The sequence below is a fragment of the Drosophila montana genome, unplaced genomic scaffold (genome assembly GCF_035044405.1).
Source record: "Drosophila montana isolate Dmon_TW-CO22-7 unplaced genomic scaffold, ASM3504440v1 contig_3833_1, whole genome shotgun sequence".
In the NCBI taxonomy this organism is placed as follows: Eukaryota; Metazoa; Arthropoda; class Insecta; order Diptera; family Drosophilidae; genus Drosophila; species Drosophila montana.
In genome coordinates this window covers 539897-567777 of record NW_026998704.1, presented here as the reverse complement: position 1 = coordinate 567777, position 27881 = coordinate 539897, and the positions used below count along the sequence as shown (strand labels likewise).

The 27881-nt window shown below is 41.1% G+C and overlaps 1 protein-coding gene across 4 annotated transcripts in view; it reads right to left on the bottom strand.

Moving 5' to 3' along the window:
• grh (grainy head) overlaps positions 1 to 27329 on the bottom strand; it is a 54795-nt gene extending 27466 nt beyond the window's left edge. For 2 of the 4 annotated variants that reach the window (XM_064695851.1, XM_064695853.1), the window contains exons 1-3: positions 27092 to 27329; positions 18945 to 20770; positions 936 to 1380 (exon numbers count right to left, since the gene is read on the bottom strand). In XM_064695851.1, coding sequence (XP_064551921.1) covers positions 936 to 1380; positions 18945 to 20365 — 1866 coding nt within the window. In that variant the 5' untranslated portion in view covers positions 20366 to 20770; positions 27092 to 27329. The remainder of the gene's footprint in view (positions 1 to 935; positions 1381 to 18944; positions 20771 to 27091) is intronic. The other 2 variants (XM_064695852.1, XM_064695854.1) reach the window with 2 other exon arrangements.
• Between the last annotated feature and the right edge of the window lie 552 nt (positions 27330 to 27881).

The window sequence follows — 27881 nt, the reverse complement described above, 5'->3', positions numbered from 1 at the left end:
TTGTTATCGTTGTTGTTGCTGTTGTTGTAGTTGTTGTCAGTCGCGCAATTTCCCAGCACTTGTTGTTGTGCAAGAAAAAGCGCTTTAATTACGGTTTGGGTTTTTTATTTATTAGCTGCAGTTGTTTTTGTTTTTGCATGCAATTGATAAAGGCACATCAGGCATCGAACATGCAACATGCAACTCGAACCGGCCAGCAGCATGGCAGGCAACTGACTCTAAGCGCAAGCGAGCTGCTTTTATGCGCAGCACGCGTGCGTGCGAGCGAGCGCAATATACAAATCACACAGGCACGCACACATACACACACGTGGGCACACACAATGTGAGCAGCGACGTAGCGTTGATCGTGTATAACAAGTTGGGTGTATAACAGTTGCTCGAATGCAAACTGAGCGACGGCTGCTGTTGTTGTTGTTGTTGCTAGCTGGTTGCCTGCTTGCCTGCCTGCCAGTTGCTGTTGTTGTTGTTGTTGTCTCATTGCTTTTGCGTCAATAGAACGACGACGAGCGACGAACGACAGCAGCAACAACAACAACAACAACGGCAACGACGTTGATTCGTATTGGCTGCAGCCACAAATACTCATTGCTCACACACACACACACAGCTGACAGACCAATTGCAGGTCTTAGAGAAGCAGCGGCGACACATAAAAACCGCAACAACAACAACAACAAAAGCAACGACTCGCATGTTAATTGAGACAAACAAAGTAGAGCGTGCGCAGGATGCGCTGCGACGCCTGCGCTGGCGCAGCTGCTACGAAACTAATTTCTAATTGGATTTTGCTGTTTTTAGTTTTAATACCCTGTTTTTTTTTTGGTTTTTTTTTTTTTTTTGGTTTTGCGTGCGTGTCCATTAAAGCGTTAAATACGTAAGGCTTGCTGTTAAGCTATTTTTTTAGTTTTTAATTTTGACATTAACTTTCCTACCTTCTGCGTTATGACCGAACCATTTGCCGAGGCGCCCAGGCTGCCGTTCTTGGGATCCTTGCTCAAGTCTTCGGGCTCACGCTTGATGCTCAGCAGCTGCTGTTGCTGCTGCTGCTGCTGCTGCACTGCAGCGGAGACAATTGAGCCCGCGCTCCCCACGCCCGCGGTGGTTATGGTTACAATGTCGCTGGGATGTGGCGGCTGCTGCTGCTGCTGCTGTTGCTGCTGCTGCTGTTGATGCTGTTGCTGCTGCTGCTGTTGTTGTTGCTGCTGCTGCTGATGTTGCTGTTGATTTGAGATTGTTGTTGTGGAGACCACGCCGGTTGTGGCGGACGAAGATGAGGGGTGTGAACCAAGCAGAAAGCCTTGAATTTCATTTTGCGATAGGCCAGAGACATCGATAGGTGTGGTCTGGCCATTCAGTTTGCCGGCGCTGCTCGCATTGCTGCAAAAAGACAACAAGAGGAAGGAAATGCCAGAGCAACAGAGATAGCAAGAGATAGTGTGTGTGCGGGAAAGAGACAGACAGACAGAGAGAGAGGGAGAGAGTGAGAGAGGGAGAGAGAGCGGGAGAGCGCATTGCATGAGTACAAAGTTTATAAATTGTTTGCCTAATTTAAGTGCTTAATTACTTAATTACTTAATTACTTAACAATTAACATACACCCACGAAATTGTCGCCAGCGCCTAACGGAACCCAGAACGAGTCCAATTCAATTCGAAAATCCCAATCAGAAACTGACAATCAAGAGCGCAAAATATGCAGCAATTGCAAATTTTCAATAGCTAATCCGTTGGCTGCGCCTAATTTGCCAGCAACAGCAACAACAGCAACAACTACACCTGTAGCTGCAGCTGAAGCTGTGGCTGGACCTGTTACCAACTGGCCAATCGACTCAAACACACACACACACACACACACACAGCCGAATAGGAGCAACGACAACAACTGCAAAAAGCAAACCAGATTCCAGCTGCAGCTCAACTGCGACTGCGAGTCCAGCGGCTCGCTGAATAACAAAAAAAAAAAAAAAAGACAGCTTTTGGCCAGCTACGACAACAACAACAACAAAAGCAACAACAACAACAAATATCTGCACAATAAAAACAAATTGCATTCAATGAAAATAATCACAAGCAGCTTTTTTCTCTCTCTCTCTCGCGGCGGGGTAAAAGGCCGCAAAATGTTTCAAATCAATGACAAATACTTTATTTATTTATTGTTTTGTTTTTGTTGTTGTTGTTGTTGTTGCTGGGTTTTTCCCCTCCCCCCTTCCCCCTGCGCAGCTTCTGTCAAGGTCACAGCCGTTGAGTGCGCCCAAATTGGGCAAGAATTTTCGAAAATTTATGCTCGAATTAAGCGCAAAGAACTTGTTGTGATTCTTCACAAAATTATGACGTCAATTGTTTAAACAAAAACTCCACTTGAATATAATAAAAGTACGATTTTTTAATGACCAACTTTTATGTGTTTATAAAATGTACTAAAACGTGTACTAAGGCCAGGCTGAAAGATTAACATAAAATAAGAAACTAACTAAATAAATTTACACCAAAATCTGCTCTCAAAAGGGCAACTCTTCAGCGAATAATTCCCATTGATGAACACCAAAGCAAAAAAGAAGCGTGATTCATAATTTTAGCAGCTCGATGGATTAATAGAAACTTGTTTCAAGCCAAAACTGGCTTGGTTTTAACAATAAATTGGACTTAGTCGCAGATTTTATTTGTTTTCCATTTGTAAAGTGAAATTTTCGATCTTGAATGAATTTTATTCCGCTTTAGGTTTCAGCTTTGTTTTGATATTTGTTTTAAATTTTTAAAATGTATTATTTAATAAATAACTTGTTTACGGCGTTTTACTTAGTTATTAAAACAATATTTTCAATCGAGAACGGGGTACTTAACGTACATACCTCATCGCACTTAAATGGAATGAAATATATATCAGAAATGTTTAACTTGAGTCAAGTAAGCCTGGGTACTTGAGTTAAAGATTTCTCAGACTTAAATCAATTAAAACCAATTGCTTGATTCTAGTTTAAACAAAGAGTAGTTACTTGATTTAAGATAAGCCTACTTACTTGATTCCAGTAATTTCTCAAAATTAAATCAAGCAAGCCTAGTTACTTGATTCAAACTTAATTATTACTTAATTCAAGCTTCAAATTTCTTGAATCAAGTAAACTAAGTTATTTGATTTGTTTTAAATTTCTCAGTTACTCGATTAAGTTTAAGATTCACTTGTTTCATGTTCAAGAAACCTCAGACTTAAATCAAGTAAGCCTAGCTACTTGGTTCAAGTTTTAAATAAACCTAGTTCAAGCTTCAAATTTCTTGAATCAAGCAAGCTGTTTGATTCCAGCTTAAGATTTCTCATACTTGAATCAAGTAAGTCTAGGTACTTAATTCAAGTTGGAGATTTCTCAAACTTAAATCAAGTTAGCCTAGTTACTTGATACAAATTTTAAATATGCCTCGTTACTTGATTCAAGTTTAAGATAAACCTAGCTACTTGATTCAAGCGTCAAGTTTCTTGATTTATATTTGATTCAATTTTAAGATTTCGCAGTTACTTGATTTGAGTTTACTTAACTTAAGTTAGTCTAGTTACTTGATTAAAGTTCAAGATAAAAATAGTTACTTGATTTAGGCTTCAAATTTCTTGAATTTCAAATTTGAGCTCCTTTTAAACGTAAATTTACATATATTTTTACCTGTGCACAAAGTTTCCATAGTCAGGAATCGTTTATTATTACTACAACAGGGTATCAATATATTTATACAAAAATGTTGTCTTAATATCTATCTGCATATTCATAAACTCAGATCGGAGGTAGCTCAAAAGTAAATGCATATTTATATAAATCTCTATTGATATTTATCTGTATATCTTTAAGTATAGATGGGCGGATCGCGTGTCAGTCAAAAGACAGCTAAATCTAGCTCAGCCAAGAAACAGCTAGATCTAGCTTGATATATAGCGTGTCAGTCAAAAGACAGCTACATCTAGCTTGATATTAAGCGTGTCAGCCAGGATGCAGCTAAATGTAGCTTGATGTATAGAAACAGCTAGATCTATCTTGATATATAGCGTGTCAGCCGAGAATAAGCTAAATCTAGCTTGATATTTAGTGTTTCATTCAAGAGCCACCTAAATCTAGCTTGATATAGAGCGTGTCAGCCAAGAAACAGCTAGATCTAGCTTCATTTAAGCGTGTCAGCCAGGATGCAGCTAGATTTAGCTTGATATTTAGCTGAATATCAATATAAACCCCAGATATATGCGCAGATCGAGTCAAATTTACTTTATATGACCTCTAAGATAAGATTTGTAATATTTTCTTTTCAGTCAGAATTTACATGGATTATTTAGGCCTCAATTTGCCTGTTACATGCAAATAAAAACTTAACGCTAAACTTTTCATAATCATTTTTTATTTTTCTTTTCAAGAAACCAACAACAACAAAAAAAAGAGCCGAAAAAAATGAACAACAACAGAAAAATGAGAACAAATGTCGCAATTTCTACAACGAGCAGCTGCCGTTTTTTGGCAAAGCTCGGCGATTGCGAGATACATTTGTATCTAGATACATTTGGCTGGCTGACACGGTAAAAAGGCGCCCGTCGTGCCCGATTTCACCCGAATTCCACGGACAAATGTCATTTAACGTGAGGTTAAGGCCGCACTTGGACATGGCTACAGTATATTTTTTTCCCTCATTCTTTCTTGGTTTTGGTTTTTTATGTTCTGCGGAACATTTTTCGCTATTAAAAGAACATTTTTTCGTAATGCGATATGTTTATTTTCTGTGTGTGTGCCAGCTTTTCGCCCGTTTTCGTGTGTGTTTTGGTTTTTTTTTTTTTAGGGTCAGTTCGTGTACATCACGTAGAAAAACATTTATTAGATGCGAGCCGAGGGAAAACGCTTTACAAAAAAAAAAAAAAAAAAACTGTCTTTTAATTGTGTTTCTAAGCCAACTGCCAGCCGCAACGACCTTTTCCATGCCCCCTTAGCGGTGCTCACCGTTTCGCCTACCCGTTACAATTTCAACAGCCGCAGCCTGAACTTGATATAAAACATGCAAGAACTCGGCTAGCTCCGGTCATGACGCACTTGAAATACCCTTTAAGGCAAATATCTTTCAGTTTGCCGAAGATTTCTTGACAAACAATTATGATTTCCATACAAAAAGTTCTTTTACAAACGTTTCTTCGTGTAAAACTATATGATATAGTAGGAAGCTATTTGTAGATAGCATAGTGTAGATCTAGATAGTTTTAGTTTTTCTAGTTTTTCATTCAAGAACTTAATCGCTGACCGATTACTCCGATAAGTCCCAAATTATATAGTAGACATTTCAAAAGAAATGTGAAGATATCCTTATATATATATTGTTGAAGATATCAAGGGATCTATCAGGGGATTTTCAACCGTTCCTTCCTTTAGATAAATATGATATAGTTATTCGTTCTTAACAAATGTTAGCTTTGTTTGTAGGTAGCATAGCTTAACTCATAATTGCCGAGCTTAGTCTAGATATCTTGAAAAGCAAATAAGTTTTTGATACAAGAACTTAATCGCTGACCTTTTATACCTATAAGTCCCATATGATATGGTAAATATGCCAGAGGAATCGTGAGGCTCTCGATCTCTGAAGTGATCAGGGAGAATATGAGAGGAAAGATCTATGATATAGAAGTTTGTTATTGGCTTGCTTATCGCTAGATATCTCGAAAAAAAAGTACGTTTTTCAAACAAGAACTCATTCTCCAACCAATGTTTCCTATAGATATGGGTACTATAGATATGTCAAAAATGCCAGGAGCATAAAGAAGTTGGATTAGATGAACATATCACGGAAATTAAAAAGATTTTCCATACCAAAAAATAATTATCAAGTGACTCCTTTTACAGAGCTATATGGTGTAGTAGTTCGATATTGATAGAGTTTTGACCATACATAAGAAGAAGCATGTTAGTTCTAACAAATACCTAGATTGTTAAAGATATCTTGAGGAGTAAAATGCGTTTTTTATACACGTAATTACATATTGACCCATCATTTCCATGATAACTTTATAATATAGAGATCCGATCCGTTCGGTTCCGGTTTATATACGGCTCGGAACAGAAAGGCGGACCTATGCAAAGTTTTATGTTGCATATAAGAAAACATAAGAAAACGGTAAAGTATATATATTCCTGATCAGAAATAATAAACCAGGAATTGAACGAACCTCAAATACCCTAACCGGGGGCAAAGTAATGAATTTATAAATCAATAATGTGAACATGGAGGAGAAGGAGGAGCAAAAGGAACGTAGTCTGTGCGAAAGTGAGAGAATAATGTGACTTGGAGGAACAGGAAGAGTAAAGCCAAGCCTGGCAAAAAGTGGCTGAAAGTTCGTGGACTTAAAACAAGATGCAAATGAAGAACGTTAAGAGACCAAGTCCAAGAATGAAAATGGTTAACAATGTGACCATGGAGGACAAGAGAGTACGGAAAGTGAGAAAAGTGAAAAAGAATTTCGAGGCGAATATCAAGCACTTTAAAGAACTAGGAACCAAGGAATTCATGATAAGAAAAAACTGAGCAAATAATATGAACATGGAGGGAGGATATGAAAATCTAGAAAGCAAGCTGAATTTGGATGAAAATTAAGAAAACAAGTCAACAATAAGACGTTGTCAATAATAAGTTGCGGCTTTTGGATGCGAAACTGGGAATTCCGAGCTCGAATGCGATTGAAGAAGAAATGTGAAAAATATGTAAATAAGGGAAAGCATCTATTTTTGCTTACAAGAGCTTACAAGATATATATTTATAAGAAATTAAAATAATAAAAAAATAAAATAAAATACATAATAAACGTCCAGTCATTAGACAAAGACAGATCCCCTTACTTCAAGTGCCCAAAGAACTGGATTACTTAGACAACTCGAGTAAATAAAGGGAAAGCTTGCAGAAATATATTCATAAAAAATATTATAAAAATATATCAAATATAGGCCTAAGCCCAAGCTAGACAAAGCCCTATTCATGCTAGGGCTTCGATCCTTGCTTAGACTCAACTCAAGTTAATAAAGGAAAAACATCTTAATTTATTATGAAAAGGGCTCACAAATAATATATATAAAACAATATATAAGATATAAGCTTCGATCCTTGTACTTCAATTACCCGAATAATAAGGAATAATAAGGATAAGGCATCTAACTCCACCTTAAAAGGAGCTAACAACAAATATAATCTAAAAAAAGTAAATTAAATATAAAATGTAGGCCCCAGGCTTAGACAAAGTCCTTGCTGCTCGCTTGCCCAACTAACAACTCAAGTAAATAAAGGAATGGGCTTACAAAAAATGTATTAACGATTATTTTGATATATTTATAAACTATATAATATAGGCCCAGGCGCAGAGCTACCCATTCATGCTCTAGCCTAGGCCTTATATCCTTGTACTTTAATTATCAGGCTCGCCTAGAAAGCTTGAGTGTATAAAGAGAAGGAATGTAATATTGCCATTAAGAGGAGGACAAAGGGCTCAGAATGAGACAAGGCTCTCGATTCGCGCCTTAACCTAGCGATCCTTCGATCCTTGTGCTTGAGTTGCCCAAAGAACTGAGTCACTTAGACCAAGATCGAGCTATCAATAACTGCCTGAATGATAGTAAAAACTTAGAGTTACGCCTCACAATCAACTCATATGCTAAAAAGGTGTTAACCAAATGTTGGCCAGGCTTTAAGCAGCGTCTTAGCCCGGCCACGGCCAAAGCGCTTGGCATAGTCAGAGGGCCCGCGGCGTTAGGGCATATCGAAAATAAAGAACGGCGCGCGGTCAAAGCGAACAGAAAAGAAGAAGAAAATGAAGAAAAAAAACGAGCACAGAAGCACATTTCATAACTCGATTTTCGGAAGCGCCGCTGGCTACGTGCCGACGCGGATTTCCACGAAGACAAAGACCGGCACAATGGAACACACACATAGAGCGCGGGCAACGAGAGGCGGAGGGAGGGGGGGGGGGTGTGTGAGGGGAACAGCAACCGCCGGCACTTACCTCCACACGAGCTGCTGCTGCTGCTGCTGTTGTCTGGTGCTGTGCTCCTGCTCCTGCTGCTGCTGCTGCTGCTGGTGCTCGGCATCGACAGGCACATGCACATCTCGGTAGTAGCTGTAGACAGCATAGGCTTGAGGGGCATCGGCGGAGGATTCGTTGCCAACTGGAGCTGTGGGCGGCGGCGTGGGCTGCTGTTCGCTCAGTTGTATCTCGGCGGCCACCGATTGCATGAGCCCGGCGGCGGTCAGCGGCAGGTGTTGCAGCTGCGGCTGCAGTGCATCATGCTTGGCCGGCTCATAGTAGTGCGAATGATGCGGCTGCTCCTGATGATGCTGCTCCTGATGATGCTGATGAGGATGAGGCTGATGATGATGAGGCTGATGATGATGATGAGGCTGATGATGCTGCTGCTGCTGCTGTTGTTGTTCGTCCAGGTTGTAGCTGCTGGCGCTGCGTCTGTCGAAGGGTCGGAGGAGGAAGGGGGCGATTTGATGATGGGGGGGGGGGGGGGGGGGGGGGGTTAGTATTAAGGCAAAGGCTACATAAAGGCAGCGGGGCGCAGTCGGCGTTCATGTGCGTGCAGTTTGCCAGTCGAGCGAACCCCATTAGCATTTATTTACATAACCAATTTTTTTTTTGGCCAGACACATGTGTGTGTGTGCGTGTGTGTGTGTGTGTGTGTGAGCTGTAACTCTTTGCGGCAGCTTTTGAGCTTTTTTTTTGGTTTCAATCAGTGAGCGGAGCGTTGGGGCAACAAAAAATTGATTCGTTTAGCGCTATTAGCGCCATTAGACAAATGCTGTTAAAATTCCAGCAACAAAAGCAACAACAATTAAAGCAACAACAATTAAAGCAACAAAAGCCGCCGTCAACTCTTTCTTTCTATTGCCGCTATTAACACTTGAGCCAAGGCGGCGCCCGAGCAGGGATTTATGCGCAAACGATCCCTGCTCGGGCGCCTGCGCGTCGCTGCAAGTGGTCCACTCTAATTACGCATTTCCCATAGCTTTTGCTAGCTGTTCGGCATTTAAGAGCCTGTGATTAGGCAAACACTTCATTAGCAGGCCGCTCTCGACGGGTGGGGCAAGCAACAAGTAGCGCAAAAAAACCAATTTCTTCTTGATTTTTGGCAAACAAAATTGGTAGGCAACCCTGAGCGCTGCGTCAACCCTGTGCAGTATTTGGCACATGCAGCGCATTAACACCTGAAAGCTTCGAGGGGCCGAACCGGAGGCTGGCCGCTGTGGTATCGAGCCTGGGAAGTGCCAGCCCAGGGGCAGGCAAGGTGCCCAGCAGCAAAACCGGTAACTGCAGCTGCTGCTGCTGCTGCTGCTGCGGCTGGTCGAGTCGCATCCCGAGACGCGACCGTTAGATCATAATTGATATTTGCGGCAAGGCCCCGCAAGGAGTCGCGCGCAGACAATAGACGGCAGCTCGGACAGCGTCCGATGGCCAACGACCCTTTATTTCTTGAAGCGCACAAAGCGCTGATTTGCATAATGCTTTCAGCTAGCATTGCGAGACATGAAGGATTCACAAGGATTCGGGCCGCGATTCACATGGGCCGTTCTTGGCATATCCTTAGCATTTGATACGGTCGAATGGATGCGTTGCGGCATTTGTTGTTATTGTCATTGTTTCTCAACGTTGGACATCGCACCTCTTTCTTCTGTCTGGCCCGGGTTCTCTGTCTCAGCGGATTGCCGTCCTTTTAACCGTGTCCGGCGCGGAGGACACTCGCTTAGAGCGGATAGCAACCCCTTCTGGGCAGTAGACGGCATTCGCATTTGCATAATTATCCAGGTAACATTTATTTTCAACCCCGCGACGTTTGTCGTTGATATTAATAAAACAACAAATCCTTTGGGCTGTGGACGCAACACCCAAAGCCCGGTCCACCCCGTTGCCCGCTGCCCGCTGCTTGCGCATTTCTACAGCAACAGCAACAACAACAACAACGAAGGATAAGAACGGCGAGCCTAGGTCCATTAATTTGTCCACAATGCGCGCATCCTTTTTTGATTTGACCAGGGCCGCCGAGTGTGAGAAACGTTTGCGTCTGATTGGGGAAAAGCCGACATGCGGCGGCGCCCAGCTGTTCCAATTGGAAAATGCGCAGCATCAACAGCATCAGCTCATCATTTATGCAAATGGAGAGCGCGGAGAGCAGCACGCAGACTCTCCAAATAAATGTCGTGGCCGCAGCGTTGCCGAAAGCGTTTATTTAATTTTTGTTTCTTTTTTGGTTTTTTTGTTTTTCGGGCGTGGGGGCCATAAATTTCTCATTCGTATCGCATTAATTACTACAATATTATCAACAGCTACAGCAAAGACATAAAAACGAAACAACAGCAGAGACAGCAGCCGCAGCCGCAGCGAACGCATAGCGCAGCGGCCATGTTGAAAAAAAAGATGCAGAGCGAGAGAGACACAGTGAGAGAGGGAGGGAGCAAGAGAACGCGTGCGCCTGCGCGACAGCCAAATGAATGAGCGCATTAAAAGCTTTTTGGCTTAAGAGCTTTTCATACAACAAAACGTTACAGCATATTACAATGTTATGTTACACACACACACACGCACGCACAAGAGTTAACCGCTTTGTGGGCGGGCGGGGGGCAGCACATGAACGCCGCATCAGCTGCTGCTGCTGCTGGTGCTGCTGCTGGTGCGGCTAGTACCGTGACTCGGCTATCCAGTCTGTGTAGGATATGGCATAGCTGCTGCTGGCATCCTGCATGATGTGCAGCAGTTACAAATCCCGTTACAATTGCACTATTGGAAATGGCGCGCGCGCAGCTGTTAAACGTTGCGCTGCTGCTGCTTCTTCGTCTTCTTCTGCTTCTTGTGCTGCGGCTGCCCGTTAAGCTCATGTCGCCCGTTTGGTAATGTAATTGAAACTGTTATCGAAGCACATTGTCTTTTAATTTTAATTTTTTTTTTTTGTGTGTTTTTGTTTTATTCCTTTTCGAGCTGAGCTTTTGAAGTTTTCGTGTGTTTTTTTTTTTTATTTTTATTCTGCGCGCGACGCGTTCTGTTGGCAACGTTGCGAGTTAAGCTCGGGCACTGATACGAATTCAGTTATTCGGCGAAAAAAATAAAAAATAAAACATATATATCTATGTATATATATATGTGTGTGTATGTGTATATGTGTATAAACTTGATGCTGTTGTCGACCTTGTGGCTTTTCGATATCAACTGAAAACCACTTTGAGCGTTCGATAAACTTGTAGCGCCAATTCACAATGTACATGTGGAGATGTCGAGATGTGGAGAAGTGGAGTATAGCAGCAGCAGCAGCAGCAGCAGCAGCGGCGGCAGCAGAGACAACAACAACAACAACAACAAGCGACTGACGACAAACGACAGTCGAAAGCGTACGACGTTGAATTGTGTTAACATGTTTCTTTCTTGTCTCGCTCGACATCGTTGTTGTTGTTGTTGCTGTTGTTGTTGCTGCTGCTGCTGCAGGTAGACTGCGCAGGTGAACAGGTTTGTTTTTGTATCAAAATGTCCAAACGCTGTTGCACCTTTAATATTAATAATAATAAAAATGAGACGAGAAAAACACAGCAACAACAATAACAACAACAACAAGGCAAAACAAAAAGCAAACGACAAATGTTGCACGCCGAAGCTCTGCTGCCCTTACAAGCTGCGGGTCACAATAGTTTTCAGAACTTGCATCTTTCGAGGTCCAAAGATACTATTAAAATACACCAAAAAGTGTTCTCATAAATAAATGTTTACGCACTTTACTGAAAACTCTTAGCTTAATATTTGTCTCTAAGCTAGATTAAATTGAATAAAAGCTTTATCTATTTCTCCTAGCTTGATTAAGTTGAATAAAAGCTACAATTAAACTGCATGCGATTAATGCAAAGCTATAGACTGTGAGCTTAAAAGCTTTTAGTTGTGAGCTTTGAACTTTCGGCTCAACGAATGCTGCTATTGATCAATACAAATATTAAAACTTAAAAGCTCGAGCTATCAATTGTAGGGGAACTCAATGATCGACATAAATTCGTCTAATGCTTTGCTTTGAGTCAAAACTACAAAGAAGATACTTATGCTTGCTTCAGGCTTTGGCGCAAGCTTTAGAATGTGGTAATAGATCTGGAGCTTAGGGAATTTAATATACAGGTTAGACTCTTGATACATAAAGATTCCTAAAACCAAAGCTGCTGTTGATCTCTACAATAACTGGTAAAAGCCATAAGGCCTTAAGCTTTAACTTGCGAGCTTAAGAGCCCGAAAATGTCACTTGTATAAGTCGAATTGCATTCGAAGCGTTAGCTCAATATCATTTTCTTTAAAAGCATTATACAATTGAGAAAAAGACTACAAAAAAAGGCTACCTCTGATTGTTTTAAGCTTTGTCGAAAGCTTTATAATGCAGAAATGTATCTGGAGCAAGAAGAGTTTTGAACTTGCAGGACAATCTCTTGCTTGCGCAAACAAAGCTACTGCTGATCTCTACTTTAAGCGGCGAAAGCTGTAGAGCTTTAAGCTTTAAGCTTTTCAAATCAATCAAATCTCAATCAAAGTATGATATTTCTATTATTCTTCTTCTTCTGCGTTACAAGTTGTTTGTCAAAGCCAATATGCTTGCAGCTAGCTTTGTTAAATCAAAATGCTCCATTTCCGATGTGATTGTGTGATTGTGTGTGCTTAAGTGCCTGAGTGTGTGTGCGTGTGCGTGTGTGTGTGTGCTAACAATAAACCCACTGAATTATTGTCAATCGGGGCAAAGGCAAAGCCAATAACAACAACAACAAAAAACAATGCAATAAGAAATGCGCTTACGGGTTAAATAATTTAAGACAGTCACTGTTTACTCTCGGCCATTTCAGGCGGGCAGCAAAAAAGGTGTCGATAATTTGCTGGCCAGCACTGTGCAGCCATCACACACACACACACACACACACACACAGATACACACGCGCGCACAGATCGTTTTTATCGTGACTAAAATGTCATATTAAAATAAAATAAAAATAAAAATTGAATAAAAAATGGGGGAAAAAAAAAAAACAACAAAATAGCAGGCAAAAATATGTTTTGCAGCTCGGAAATTTAATATGATCACTAAAGTGAAAGTAACTAAATAAATGAGGTGTGCCCGCCGGACAGTCTGTGTATCTGTCTGTGTGTGTGTGTGTGTGTGTGTGTAAGTGTGTTGCGTGCGCGTGTGTGTCCGAGTGTAAGTGCATGACCGCGAACGCCCCACAAGGAAGGCTATCTTGAAGGGCATCCTTATATATGGAAATTTCATAAAGTGCAATTCGTTTTAACACAATTTGTGTGGTTTCCGCATGAGAAATGAAATACACTGCGCAACAAAAGTGAGCTCTTTACAAGCTAATTGTGTGCAGTTATATTTTTGATAACTGAAGAGGATTTTAATTATCTAATCAAATGTTTTAATTTGTGTTAAATATTGCGCAATTCGAGTGTTCCCAACTAATACTGTTCCCATTTCAACGCTTTTTGTGAAGAGAACAATCTAGAAGGAAAGAAATCTGGAAATGTCCTGCACTATACAAAAATAAAAGGCCACCAGAACATGTACATAAGTTCAATTAAAACTGGTCTAAGCTAAAACTGTTCCCAGTTCAACGCTGTTTGTGAAGAGAACAATTAAATGGAACTAATTAATTCAAAATGAACTTAATGATAACAACAAAAAGACAACCTAATTAAATGTATTAATTTGTGTGCAAGATTTCGAAAAGAAACGGTTCCTAAATTGTTCCCAGCTCGAAGCTTTTTCTTAAGAGAACAGTCCGGAAGGAGCAAAATCTTGAAAAGCTTTCCTGTGCTCCTGCTCTATAAAAAAACTAAAAGTTCACCAGATCATGTGCACATTTTCAATTAAAGCTGTTCCTAACTACGATTATTCCGGGGCGAAAGCTTATAGTATAGAAAAAAGTCCTGCTCTTACTTGGTAACGAACAAGTTTTGCTGTTTCGATTGCAATTATTCCCAGCTTGACTTCAACTAAACTTTACTATAATTTTGTGTAGATTCAGTACTTTCAGGATGAGAACAGTCGTAGGAAGGCGAATGTATTAAAAGCTCAAAGCTTACTTCACAAAAACTCTCTCTACTCTCTCGCGTAGTCAATAAGCACGCACGATCAATATTTAGTAATTCATCTGTTCCTAGATCAAAGATTTTCGGGCTGAGAACAGTCGTAAAATGACCAAATAATCGAGAACTTTATTAAGAGCACAAAATTAACTGCACCTGAGATGACAGGTGGGCAGCCTGCGGGCAGCGAACTTTGCTTTAGATCGCTAATTGAATTATAAAATCGACTTGAGGAGAGACTTTAATGATGGATGTTATGTTATATGAGCACAAATATCTTTGTCTGTGTGCCTCTTGCACAATACGCTTTTAATGAAAATGCATAAGCCGTAAAATCATTTTGTTGTTGTTGTTTTTTATAGCGCCTAAGCAATAAATAAACCTATCCAATGTTTCTTGATAATCGTGCATTGCTTTGCACTCAACCGAATAATGTTGGTAATAAATGTTGCTGCCGCTGGCGCTTCGATCATCAAAGCTTTCGTCACAAATGCCTTGACATTTCATCAAGCTTGCAAAGCTCCAAGTGTGGGCAGAGAGAGAGAGAGGGGGGAGAGGGAGAGACAGAGAGAGAGAGAGGTTGGGAGAGCTTAAAACATGCTGCGCAGTGTAGTCGCATGTAAGCAGCTTATTTATGCGATCCATGCAAAAAGGGACACGTAGGACACGTGGTGACAGGCAGATGCCCGAGAGAGAGGGGAGAGGTGAAGAGGGAGAGAGGGAAGAGGGAAGAGGGGGGAAAGGATTTGCAGTTAATGTTAAGAGCGTCAACAGCAAAGGTCAACGCTGACTGATGCACGCAGACGAACGAAGCTGATACGCGCTGCACGCGGTCCGTAAAAGTGATTTGAGAGAGCAGTCGCGACTGTTGGATATCCTGTAACAAGTTTTTAAAGTGCTTGAAAAAGCAGAAGAGAATCTATCAAACAAATCGCTTGATATAAGTGTTTTATTATTCAATAATTTAATGAAATATCGACTGATAGATACCCTGTAACAAGTATTTAAAGGGTTTGCAATACTACAACACAATCGATATAATTCAAAGTGCCAGATAAGACTAATTAAGTAGTATTTTACATTATTTGAGCCGAGTCTCGTCTAATAGATACTCTGTAAAAATTCTTAAAAGTGCTTGTACAACCAGAAGAGAATCTATCATAGAATGCGCGTGATAAATGTGGTTAACTATGCAATAATTTAAGGAAATATCGACTGGCAGATATCCTGGAAAAAGTTTTTATAGCGCCATATAGGCCGTGTATAATTTTTGATGCATCTATTTCACTTTATCTCAACCGAGTCTTAACTGGTAGAGAGAGAGAGAGAGCGTGCAATTTGTATATATGTAAATGTAAGATCATCGAATGCTAGATACCCTATAAAAAGCTACTTTTTTGCTTAAATACAAAACGCATAAAAAATAACCTAATTATAATAATTCAAACAGTCAACATATTTCTTTGTAACGAACTTCAACTGAAAGATACTCTGTAATATAAATGGTACCATAGAACATCCAGTGTGTATGACAATTAGAGCACTTAATATAATTAAATATGCACACATTTATTTTAAGTTAGTTTGGTCGAATATTAACTCTGAGATACCATGTAAAATTTTTTAATGAAATTCGTAGTTGACAAAGCATTAAGAGTGAGATATGCTTAAATAGGCACATTTACATAACAGTATTTTAGTGAATACCGACTGTTAGATACCCTGTAAATTTTAAAGAGACTTGCAACTTTTAAATCAACTGATTATACAATACTTCAATAGAAAAAACCCTTCTATTATTATTATCTATTAGACTCGAAGATACCCTGTAAGCTACAAATGTTGCCGTATATTTAATTTTTAGATGTCAACTTGTCTCTGAGATAATCTCAGTGACAGGAAGAGCATATTTCTTAAATATCGGTATACCCTACTCAATCAGTTGACAGCACAGGGTATAAAAATTAGGCAAAAAAGTGTCCCAACTAGAAGAAACTGTAGCCAAATACCACAAGCACATATCAAGGAAGGCAAAAACCAACTGTACAACATGCGAGGCAAACACCAACACGCAAGCCGATTGAGATGGAGCCAGATGGAGCCAGATGGAGGCAGATGGAGGCAGATGGAGGCCGAGGTTGAGGCCGGGTGCAGTCAACCAATGTGGCGCATTCGTTAGAATGCAGGCGGGGAGTCGGGCAGGCAGGCAGGCAGGCGGGGAGTCGGGCAAAGAACGGGCATGCCATCAAAGTCTTTGGGGCCAGCTTCTTGCAGCGCGTTGGTCAAACAGCATGCCAAACGTCAGAGGCGTCTGCAGAGTCCACACAGTGTCCATGGACAGCGTCCAGAGAGCGTCGTCCATATGCGGAAACGCAATTTTGTCGTTATTTATGGACCTTGGCGTGCATGCAACATGCATGCAGCTGAGGCAGCCACAGCCACAGTCGCAGTCGCAGCCTCCGCTATAACAGGATGACCATCGACGTGGCATTAGAAGAAAAAATAAGAAGAAGCTGCTGCTGATGCTGCTGCTGTTGTTGTTGTTGTTGTTGGTGGGGCATGCAGATTCGGTTGACGATGACTTAGTTGGTGTTGCAGCAGCAGCAGGCAGCACCTTGCTCGAGGTGCTGCGCTTGCCGCGCTTGCCACACAGTCGAGCCGTAACGGTTCTCTATTAGATTAATTTATATTCAAATTTTTATTACTTGCGCATACCAAAAGCCCGACGACGACGACGACGATGATGATGACGACGATGGCGTCGGCTGCTCCAAAATGAATTGCCAGGCTGCAACTGCGGCACATCCGCGTGGAGGCTGCGGCAGCGGCAGCGGCTGCCTCTTTGGCTGTGTATTATTAGCCTCTCGCCTACTTGCAGATTCGATGCACGCCAAATGCCAGAGTTGTTGCTGTTGTTGCTGTTGTGGCTGTTGTTGTTGCAATAACGTATAGTAGAAACAGTTACAACGGAAGCTGTCATTCGCCTTGGGAATGGGGTCTGAGGATTGCCAGCGATTGCGCTTTGCTGGCCAAATGTTCGGGCCATGGTTAAAATAGGGGGAATGCGCTGGCGTTCCAACTAGCTGCCAGTTGTTGTTGTTGCCAGTTGCCTGTTGCTCTTGTTAGTGTTTGTTGGCTATCGCAATAATTAACAGTAAAACGGACAGCGGTTAATTCAAATGCATGAGAAATGCAAATGACGAAACATTTGATGCCAAAAGGACCAAAACAACAGCCAACTGCCAGCTGAATAAAGATGTTGTTGCAGCTGCAGCTGTTGCAGCTTCTTCTTCTTCTTCTCCTTCTTGCCGTGGGCCCAACTATGCATGTGCGACAATTAGCCAAGATTTATGATAAGATCCGTGGGCTGGGCTCGCACATGCGAGCTGTTTAATAAGCAAAATCAATCGATCATTTATTATGCTTGAATATCTCGATCGAAAGCTGAAAATCGAAATCGAGGTAAGAAAATCGGGCCAGGTGGCAACTCTATCGTGATTATTTCCCCATCTGGAGCAGTCCATGGAAGGGAGAACAGTTAAAGATCATTAATAGAGTAGAAAAGTTTAGAGTCGCAATTCAAAGTTATCTAAAGTTAATTACTTTAGCTCAAAAACAAGCAAATCTTACTATAAAAGAAAAGTGTGCCAAGTGGCAACCCTATCCTTAATGTTCCCTTCGTATAGATGTATCTAGATGCCATTGAGGAAAGTTAAAAGTCGCAATTGAAGGGCAGCCACAAAAATATACGAGAGCTTCGAACAAAATCAATGAACAATTATAGAAAACTGTGCCAAGTGGCAACTCTATCGTTAATATTTCACCTTGTATATCACAATCTGGAGCAGTCCATGGCTCTGAGATAAGTTAATCTAGAGATAATTACGAAAGCTTAGAGGCAAACAAATTGAACAATAGTACAAGCACGAGGCAGGTGGCAACCCTATCGTTAAAATTCTGTTTGTATAACTTGATCTAGACTAGGCCACGTTAACGTCAAAAGTTAAAAGAAGCAATTAAAGATCGACAATATTAAATGGTTTATAAAGCCACGAAACCTATTAACAATAAGACAAATTCGCATTAAGTGGCAACCCTGGCAATGCATATCTGTGAGAAATGCGAAAAGTTAAGCACTTAACAATGCCAGTTACGAAAGCCTAGAAACAAAATCAACGCATAATAATAACAAATCCTTCCTGTTCTTATTATTGTTCAATAATATAATATAATGTAATAAAACACTTCCCAAGCAATTTAAATTTGTACTTAATTATATCATTAGTAATTGCCCAATGCAATTAAGTTGTGTCGATAAATTCTTATTCACTTTGATTAATTGAAATCGATAAAAGTCCTTTTTACATTTATCGATATCAAAGAGTCTTCACTTGTATCGATATCGATAAAGCAATAAATGCCTGGAAGAGAAAACTATTCAAAAATCATATAAAATTGTTTGTTTAAACCATCAACAACCTCTTCTAAGGCTTCTAACCCAATATATATATCATGTGGAAACTCAGATAAACAAACCGAATGTAGAGTCGAGGCATTAAATGGAATTCTAAACACAAGCAGCGACAATTTCGTTTGGGTAAAACTTGAAAATGTTTATCAATAGATAATCCCCCAAGATTTCTAATCGCAAGAATAACCCTTGATTCCTGCTGTTAGAGTTATACTATATAAGTATATTATGCTATATATTTTGTAATATCTAACTTAGATCTACTTAAGATATAAAACAAACTTGAATATAGACAAAATAGTAAAGAAAATTGGAAACCCTTTTAAGGAATATCTACATCCGATTCTACCTTAAAAATCGATATATATTTTGATAGACTCACCCCTGCAAATGCTCCTCGACATCGGCGACAATGTAGACGGGCTGTCCCGTGCCGCTGGTGGCCGTCGCATAGGGGAGACCCGCTTGGACCACGACCTGGCCGTCGGATACCAGGCTGCCGATGTCGCCGCCGGAGTAGATCTCGAGTCCCTTCTGGTCGCTGGTGGAGTAGATGACGGTCTTGCTGCCATCGTTGTAGATCAGATCGATGTGCTTGTCCGGCTGATACAGTTCGGGATCCAGCTTCTGGGGCACGCCCGTCAGATGCGGCAGCTGCTTGACATTCACGTTTACTCCATTCGGATCGGAGGTGGTATAGATAATCGAGCCGCCGGCATGTTTCTTGTGATCCTCATAGATCTCCGCCTCGGTCTTGATCACATTGTCGTTGCCGTAGTGCAGCACGGAGGCGTCCAGCGGCAGGGGCGAGGTCTGATAGACGCCATGGTGCTCGTTGTTCAGCTTCTGGGCCTGGTTGTACATGGCGGTGGCCACCGCGTTGTCGTTGGGCATCAGCTTGGACGGATCGCTGACGATGCGCGTGAGTATATGCTCGCCGGCCTCGTTTCTGGACAGGATGTGATGCTCCCCGTTGATGATCTCCCGCGATATGATCTGCTGCTGCTCGCCATTGGGGCCCACCACGCGTATGATTTGATTCTCATCGAACTCGATCTTGGCCAGCGGCTGATGCTCCGACTGTTGCTGCTGCTGCTGTTGCTGCTGCTGCTGCTGCTGTGTCGCCGCCAGGTGCTGTGTGCTCATCTGTGCCGCGATTCGGGCGTCTATCACCTGGCCATCGTCGTGGCCACCATTGGAGCCGGGTCCGCCGCCGCCGCCGCCTCCATTGCCGGCGCCATTGCCATCCGGCGGCATGACCACCTTGGGCGTCTCATAGATGAAGACGGCCTCCTTGTCGTACAGCTTGGAGGAGTCTGTGTGCAGATCGAGCACATTCACGTTCGTCATGGTCGCCAGCTCCGGCTGGGGGCTGTCCGGCGAGCGATGCATCGTCGTCAGCAGCGGAACGCCGTTCTGGCCCAAGGGCGAGCTGTTGCTGCTGGCGACTATGTTGGCGCCCTGCTGTATCGGCGACAGTGAGGCGTCGCTCAGATGGCCACCCACACCGCCGACACCCACGCCCACGCCCACGCCCACACCGACGCCCACTCCGACGCCCAGGCGATGCTGTTGCTGATGCTGCTGTTGCTGTTGCTGTTGCTGCTGTTGCTGCTGCTGATGTTGTTGTTGTTGTTGTTGCTGTTGCTGCTGATGGGGATGCGGATGCGGATGCGGATGCGGATGCAGGGAGTGCGTATGCGTGTGGGCGTGGGCGTGACCGTGCGTGTGGGCGTGTGCGTGGGCGGACAGCGATAGATCGTTCGACGTGATGACGCTCGTTGTCGCCGTGGATGTGGACATTATCTAGATGTACGGCTCGGTGTCCCCAAAAACTTAATTATTAACTAATTTGCCGAATTTGCAGAAGACTTTGAACTTTGAACTTGAGTTGTTGTTGTTGTTGCGGCTGGCAAATGGCGAAGGCATTCGAAAATTTCTTGCAAGTCGTTGCGGATTGTTGCAAGTCGTTGCGGATTGTTGCAAGTTGTTGTTGGTGGCAAGCTTTGTTGTTACGAGTATATAAACATTATTAATATCACTATCACGTTTTGAATGAAGGCACTTGTTGTTGTAGATGTTGTTGTTGTTGTTGTTGTAAATGTGGTTGTTGTTGTTGCTGTTGCTCTGTTCGTTGTCGTTTCAATATTGCATTTTATGGCACTAAGGAACTTGGATAACAACTAGCTCCTTTATCGTTGTTATTAGCTGTAATGATAAAAGCATAAAAAAACAAATATTTTAGTTAGTTAGCTTTTTAATTGCTTAGCTAAAACGAATTGTACTATAAAATATTTAAATATGCGAGACTGTAAACAGAAAATAAATAAAATTTTAAAGCTTTAAAGCTTTCAACTGATCAAATCTCTTGTTAAATCTTAAAGAAATTGAATAGTAATATTAATAATTATAACGTATTTATTTATTGCTTAATTATCGAATAATATTTATTACTCAATGTTTTTTTATTTATTTATTTTATTTATTATAAAATAATATTTTTTATTTAAGGGCTTAAAGCTCGGATATTCCAGCCAATTAAGTCGAAGCTCGATGAGCTTTTCGAGCTTTAAAGCTTTGTTGTCTTTGGGGCTATTGATGTCTTTGAGGGTCTATTTTTAAGACTTAATGATAAAGAAAGTGACGATAAAAAACCTACTCAGTTAACGCTAATTAAATAAAACCTCATCTCCTCGATTGGATATACGATATTGATAGCTCTCACGTCTAGAACTAGAATTTTTTGTTTAATTATGCAGACTTTATGTTATAGATCTTGTTTATTATTTATTATTATTATGATCAAGAATTATTATTTTTTATTTTTATTTAATTAATATATAATTATTTTTATATTCAAAACTAAAAAAGCGATCAGATGCAGCTTTATGGTTATGTGGGATTATTAATTTTGTCTTTTTCTCTAAATTAAACGAATCTAGGCAATATATTGAAGAGGCAATCGATATAAGTAAAAAAAGTTCATATAGAATGTGAGCTTTCCATGTACAAGATTAAGAGCTTTAATATAAGCTGACCAATCTAAATTTCTATAAATGGATTGTTAGGAATCGAAGCTTACTATGTAAAAGCTAAAGAATTTTAATTTAGAAAATTAAATTAATATGCATGAATACTATTAGAGAATATATAATAAATATTCCTTGATATTCAATTACATTTAAAAGCTTAGATCACCTTTTAAAAAGCCCAAACAAAAGCACAAGAGCTGTTGCTATGCAAATATATTGATGAGATTAGGTACTATTTAGGGAATATATATTAAATATTCCTTAATATTTAATTCAATTTAATATATTATCTAGAAGATTATTAAAGTTAAAGCTTGAGAGCTTTTTATAATTTGCCAATCGAATTTTTTTAAATACTATATAGAACTATAAAATAATTATTCCCTCATGGTTTATAGTTTAAAAGCTTTTTAAAAAATGTATCTTGAAGAATTTAAAAGTAATATATGTACAAAAGCTTAAGAGCTTTTTATAATTTACTGAATCGAAATTTTTAGGAATCTGAGCTATCCTTGTAAAAGCTCAAGAACTTTAATAAGAAAAATTAAATTAAGGTTAAACACTCTTAGAATATATATATAAAAACTATTCCTTCCTAATCCACAATCAACTCTTTTTAGTTAATTTTCAAACTTCGATGACCATAGAACACCTTTACGATAATAATGTAAACAAATATTTCCAAACTTAACAGTAATTGCTGCTGCTCCGTTTCGCAACAGGCTGTCGCCGGGCTGGGGCGGGGGGTGGGTCGTGCCTTCCAAATAATTAAGAAATAAAAAAAAACGAAACGTAAACGGAATGTGGAATGTGGAACGGGTTCAAACGGCGGCGGCGGCGGCGGTTTCCCCGATGAGTCGATAATGCGATGAGTTGTTGTTGTTGTTGTTGTTGAGCTGAACGATTTGCAAGCGAACAAACATGCAAACAAACATAAACAGAAACCGAAACAGAAACAGAAACGAGACGAAATAAGTGTGAGTGTGTGTGTGTGTGCGTGTGTGTGTGGGGTGGAGGGGAAGGGTGGTGTGAACCAGACGGACAGACGGAACAGACGGAACAGGCGGAGGGACAGACCAAACAAAAGCTGCACACGTGCCCGTCGAACTAGTTTGACTCCTTCGCAAATGTCAAACGTGTAACTGCATAACTCATCACATCAACAACAACAGGTGGAAAGAAGCAGCAGCAGCAGCAGCAGCAGCAGCAGCAGCTCCGGCAGCAGCGGCAGCAGCAGCAGCAGCAGCTGTGCTTAAGTTGGCAGCGCTGCCGGCGCGACGCTGGGCCGCTGCTTGGCTGGCGTTTATTTGTGTTTTGTTTTGTTTTGCTTACAGCTGGAAACGAAACGGAGCTAAGCCAGAAAATGCCGCTACTCGAGATCCATCAGCGGCTGCGTGTGAATGGAATAGTCCAGTTTTTTTTTGGATGGATTTCGATTTCGATTTCGGTTGCGGCCAGTTTCAGAATTTCGCGCAAAACAAAACATGTTTGCGAAACGGAACGGCAGCAACAACGAGACGAGTGGCAGCAACTTGTTGTTGTTGTTGTTATTGTTGCTGGGTGTTTTTTAGAACAGGTACCAAACAACAACAACAACCACAACAGCAACAACAACAAGTCAATCCTTGACCTAATCCAGAAGTTGCTGTTCGCCGGACTTTCTGGTTCAGCCACAAAAAGCTGGCAACCTGCCTGCCCCCTGCATCAGGTTCAGGCGGTGGCACGTCCACTCTGCCAGTTATTGTTTGATAAAACACAACAACAACAGCAACAACTGCAACAACAACAACGACAACAAACAAGCAAAGTTCATGCGACGGAGAGTCTTGGTGTCTGTTGGGGATGTGGATAAACTTGTTTTTCGTCAGTTCAACCGGCTCGAGTTCGAGTTCGAGCTGTGTCAGAGCGAGACGCGATCTCCGGCGTCTGCGGATCGTGTCTAACCGTCTGCTCCTCTGGCTGGTTCCGTTAGTAGGTGAGGTCAGTGTCATGTGGCGCGCTTATAGACTAGTTTTTGGCACACACACTCGCACACACACACCTTTTCGGTGGGTGCACTGGGGCAGATCTGTTTTGGGGGTGCGGCTGCAGCCGCGACCGCGCAAAACCGGTCAATATGCTGACGAGCTGGGCCGGCACGTGGCCCAAAAGGCTGCAGGCGGAAGATTCTCAATTCTCGATTACCTGCTGCGTATTTCAGGCAATTAGAAAACAATTAAAACGACATCAACATCAATAGCCAAAAGCAGTCTTTTGGCCAAGTTTCAGCAGCTTTTGCTTGCCCGAATTGGGGTCAATTTGAGCCGAGCCAAGCCCCCGCCCCCGCTAGCTCCTCCAAGCTGCCCCTCAATTGTGGCTCGAAGTGCCCCTCGGGCTATCGCGATATGAGCTGGCGAGTGTTTTGGCCTTTTAGCCGCAAAGTACTTTCAAGAGGAGCAAAGAAATAATAATAAAAGAAAGAGAACTTGAGCCAAATCTGATTCTGATTCCGATTCTGAACGGTTTTGTCTACTTGGTCTTAAGCAAATTGAGAGATTGAGAGATTTTGAGGCGGGGCTGAGACTTTTACCTATTTCAATTTAGAACAGATTTTCGGATAACCAAAGTGTATTAAGTGTAAAGTCTTAACAAATTCAAAGCATCTTTGGGCTATGGAATGTTGAGGATTCGATTCTTATGCCGAATGCTCCAGTTAAAGTTAAATTAGACTATATATTTCTTAAAATTACACTTATTTTAATACTGTAGTCCCATTTTTCGATTGGCATCTAAATTTTCTAACATTTTTGGCCAAAAATAACTTCTTAATCGCAATTTGGACTGAAATTCGTAATCATATTATATTAATATTCAAATACAAGCTATGTATTCGATAACTTTCCTTCTCCTATTTTAATCCAATAGATTTTAATTAGATTCCTGCCCAACACATCAGATGTCGATAGTTTTTAACCCAAAATTCCTATGCATTCCTATATTCAGTAATATTCCAGCCCAACATCATACATAAGTCTGAAAATTCTAACCCAGTAGCTCCTATATTTTATATACAATGTTTTCTTTGATCTAATCCTGAAGGATTTTAAACATTTTATACATATAAAAAAAAAAAAACAATTTAAAATTAAAAATAAATAAAAATAAAAATAAACAAAAAGAAAACATTTTAAATAAAAATATAACAAATTTTCTATTATTAATTTTTTTTTCCTTTTTTTTCGATATATAAAACTTATGAAAATAACTAAAGATTCTTATCGTATGGGACCTCTATATCATAGGTATATCAGAATGATCAATAAAAAATGGACATTTACCTTGGGACTGTAACTTTTTAAACAATTCCGTTAAGAGTTTTATGTTGCTTTCAATACTCCAACAAAATTATATCAACTTGGGTCTAGTTTAATATATGGCTATCTTAGGTAATGTGAATGAACATGTATTTTGCATTTTTACAGAATTCGTGATCAATATCAGACTTTCGGACCTCTAAAACATTAAGAAACGAACGTAAGTCTAGATTTACATAAATGCCTATTTATTTCCGGAACAATATTAAACATTGAACAACAGTTTGTCCTGACTAACTAATTCACTGACTGACTGACTCACTGACCGATTGATTGACTGATTGACTGATCAACTGAATAACTGACTGATTGCATGACCTATAAAAGCTATAAAAGCCTTCACATTAGTTAGACTTTAACTAGGTTAAAGTTATGTCTAAAATGTAAGGCACATAATTTGCCGCGGGCAAGGTTGGGAAATAATTGCTAGTACTACTTATGTACACAAGTAGGAAAACGCAATTTTGTGCAAAACATCAGATATATATAACAGATATAATTATCAGTATTAGATATACATATATGATATAAGTATCAGATAGAAAAATAATCGGTATTATAACGAGACCCTTTTATAAATATCTACATAAATCTTTTCATTGCGAAACTAATTGTTGTGTTTTTTAATCGATATTCAATTTAGCATATAAATACTCATATATTTCAAATTAGCTAACACATAATCTTGCCTAGTTGCAATACATATATACAATATATACCCATTGAAAGAAAACCCCTTTTTTCTAATCTATTCACTTTAGAAATTTAATCTGCGCATTGTTTTTATTATATTTAGAATCTTAATATCAACGCATTCACCTTAACCAGGGCCAGGTCCAAGAATAGAGGAATAATCGTTTCAAAGCAATACCATTTGAAATCCCATCAAGATTTGACATAATTTAGACCCAGACGGCCATTTGATATCTCTACAAGCATGCAGAGATATGTATATGTGTGTACTTGCATATATGTGCGTGCGTGTGTGTGTGTGTGTGTGTGTGTGTGTGTGTGAGCACCCTGAACAGCGTTACCAAAGACAAGAAATGTACGAACCTAACCCTAAGCCATCGGTCAAAGCCGGGCATCAATAACTACACGAGCTGAAAAGGCAAAGGCGCAGAGACGACGGCTGAGACTGAGAGCCAGAGCAGAGAAGGTAAGAAAAACGCAGAAAAAGAAAAGAAAAACAATAAACGTTAACGTTAACACGAACACGAAAATAAAATAACTCTCTCACGAAGTTAACAACACCCCGCCCGAAACCCCTTCGGTTGCCCACCTTTGGCGCGCTGGCTTTTGTGTGGGTTAAGTGTGCCCCGACTCTTTGTCTGTGTATGTGTGTGTGTGTGTGTGTGTGTGTGTGTAAGCTGACGTGCACATGTGAGTGTCATTATGTATTGGTATGTGTGTGTGTGCTGCGTAGTGGCTAACGCAAGACAACGACGACGACGACGACGACGACGACGACGACGACGACGACGACAGCGACAGCGACGTTGTTCATTTTACTGTACCATAATCGCAGCCCCAAATTGATCGCCATCATCAATGTGCGGACCACTAACAAAAAGTATAAAGAATAATACATAATACAAAAAAAAAAAAAAAACAAAAAGAGCAACAGCAACAACAACAACAGCTCTAAAGCCAAAGTCAACGAAGTCGGAGACCAAACGATACAAGAAGCCACGAGAAAACGTAATCAAAAACACAAGCAGCAACAACAACAGTAACTTCGATTTTCGAACAAGTCGACTGAGACGCTGGCAGCAGCCCGCAGCGACAGCAGCAGCAGCAGCGGCGGCGGCGTCGGCGGCGTCGCATACACAGACAACACCTTTTGATCCCTTTTCGCTCCCACTTTGCGCTCGTTGTCTGACCGAACGAACGAACACGCGCGCTTGCGCTCTCTTTCTCTCTTGCACGCTGTTGCGCACTCTCCAACACTATTGCCTATTACCATCGCGGCTGCGACGTTGACAGCGTCTGCGCGCACCTTACAGGGTGCTTTATATTTGGCTTTTATTGATGTCGCTGTTGCGTTACGTTTAAGCCTGGCTTAGAGCGCAGTGTTGCATTTTATGCATTTATAATTACTTCTGTGTAGAGAGCTATGTACATGTGGTGTATGTGGTACTTACATATTTCTTTTGTATGCAGCTGTCCGCGCCAGTCCACAGGTAAAAACGTAACGTATTTGTGTTGTATTGGAATTTTGGCACTACAATTCCTAAGGATCACTATGGCACACTATCACTGGAAGGCTGCAGCGCTGGAAGGCGGCATGTTCGAAAAAGCCAAACAATAACCGAAAAAAAGACACACACACACCGTAAATGTTTAACGAACGTGTGTGTGTGTGTGCGTGTGTGTGCGCGCGCTGCTGCTGGTGCCCGCTTAATTCGTGGCTGACTCGCTGACGGTTGACTGCTGGAATTGTTGCTGTTGCTGTTGTTGTTGTTGATGTTGTTGTTGTTGTTGTTGTTGTTGCTGCTGTTGGTGGGTGCACCTTTCGCCACTTTTGCGCTGCTGCTGCTGCGGCTGCTGCTGTGGTATGCGTCTTGGCTCAAAGCCTGGCTGCGAGCTGTGTGCTTTGGCTTTTTGAGCTTCTAATGTGCGACTCCTTGGCCTCTTTGTCGTCGGAGTTGACTGCTGTTGTTGTTGTTGCTGCTGCTGCTGCTGGCGGGCGTCTGTGCATTTTGGACAGACAGACACACACACACAGACACACTAACACGCACACATGCACAGGTCACAGCATTAACATTTGATTTGCGTATTTTGCATAAAACTTTTTTAATTGCCACGACGTACACGAAACACGGCTGCGTAGCATGCGGGGGCGGCGGCGCTGGCGGTGGCGGATGCGCGCAGCATTTGCGTCTCTCTGCTGTTGTTGTTGTTGCTTTTGTTGTTGTTTTCGTTGTTGTT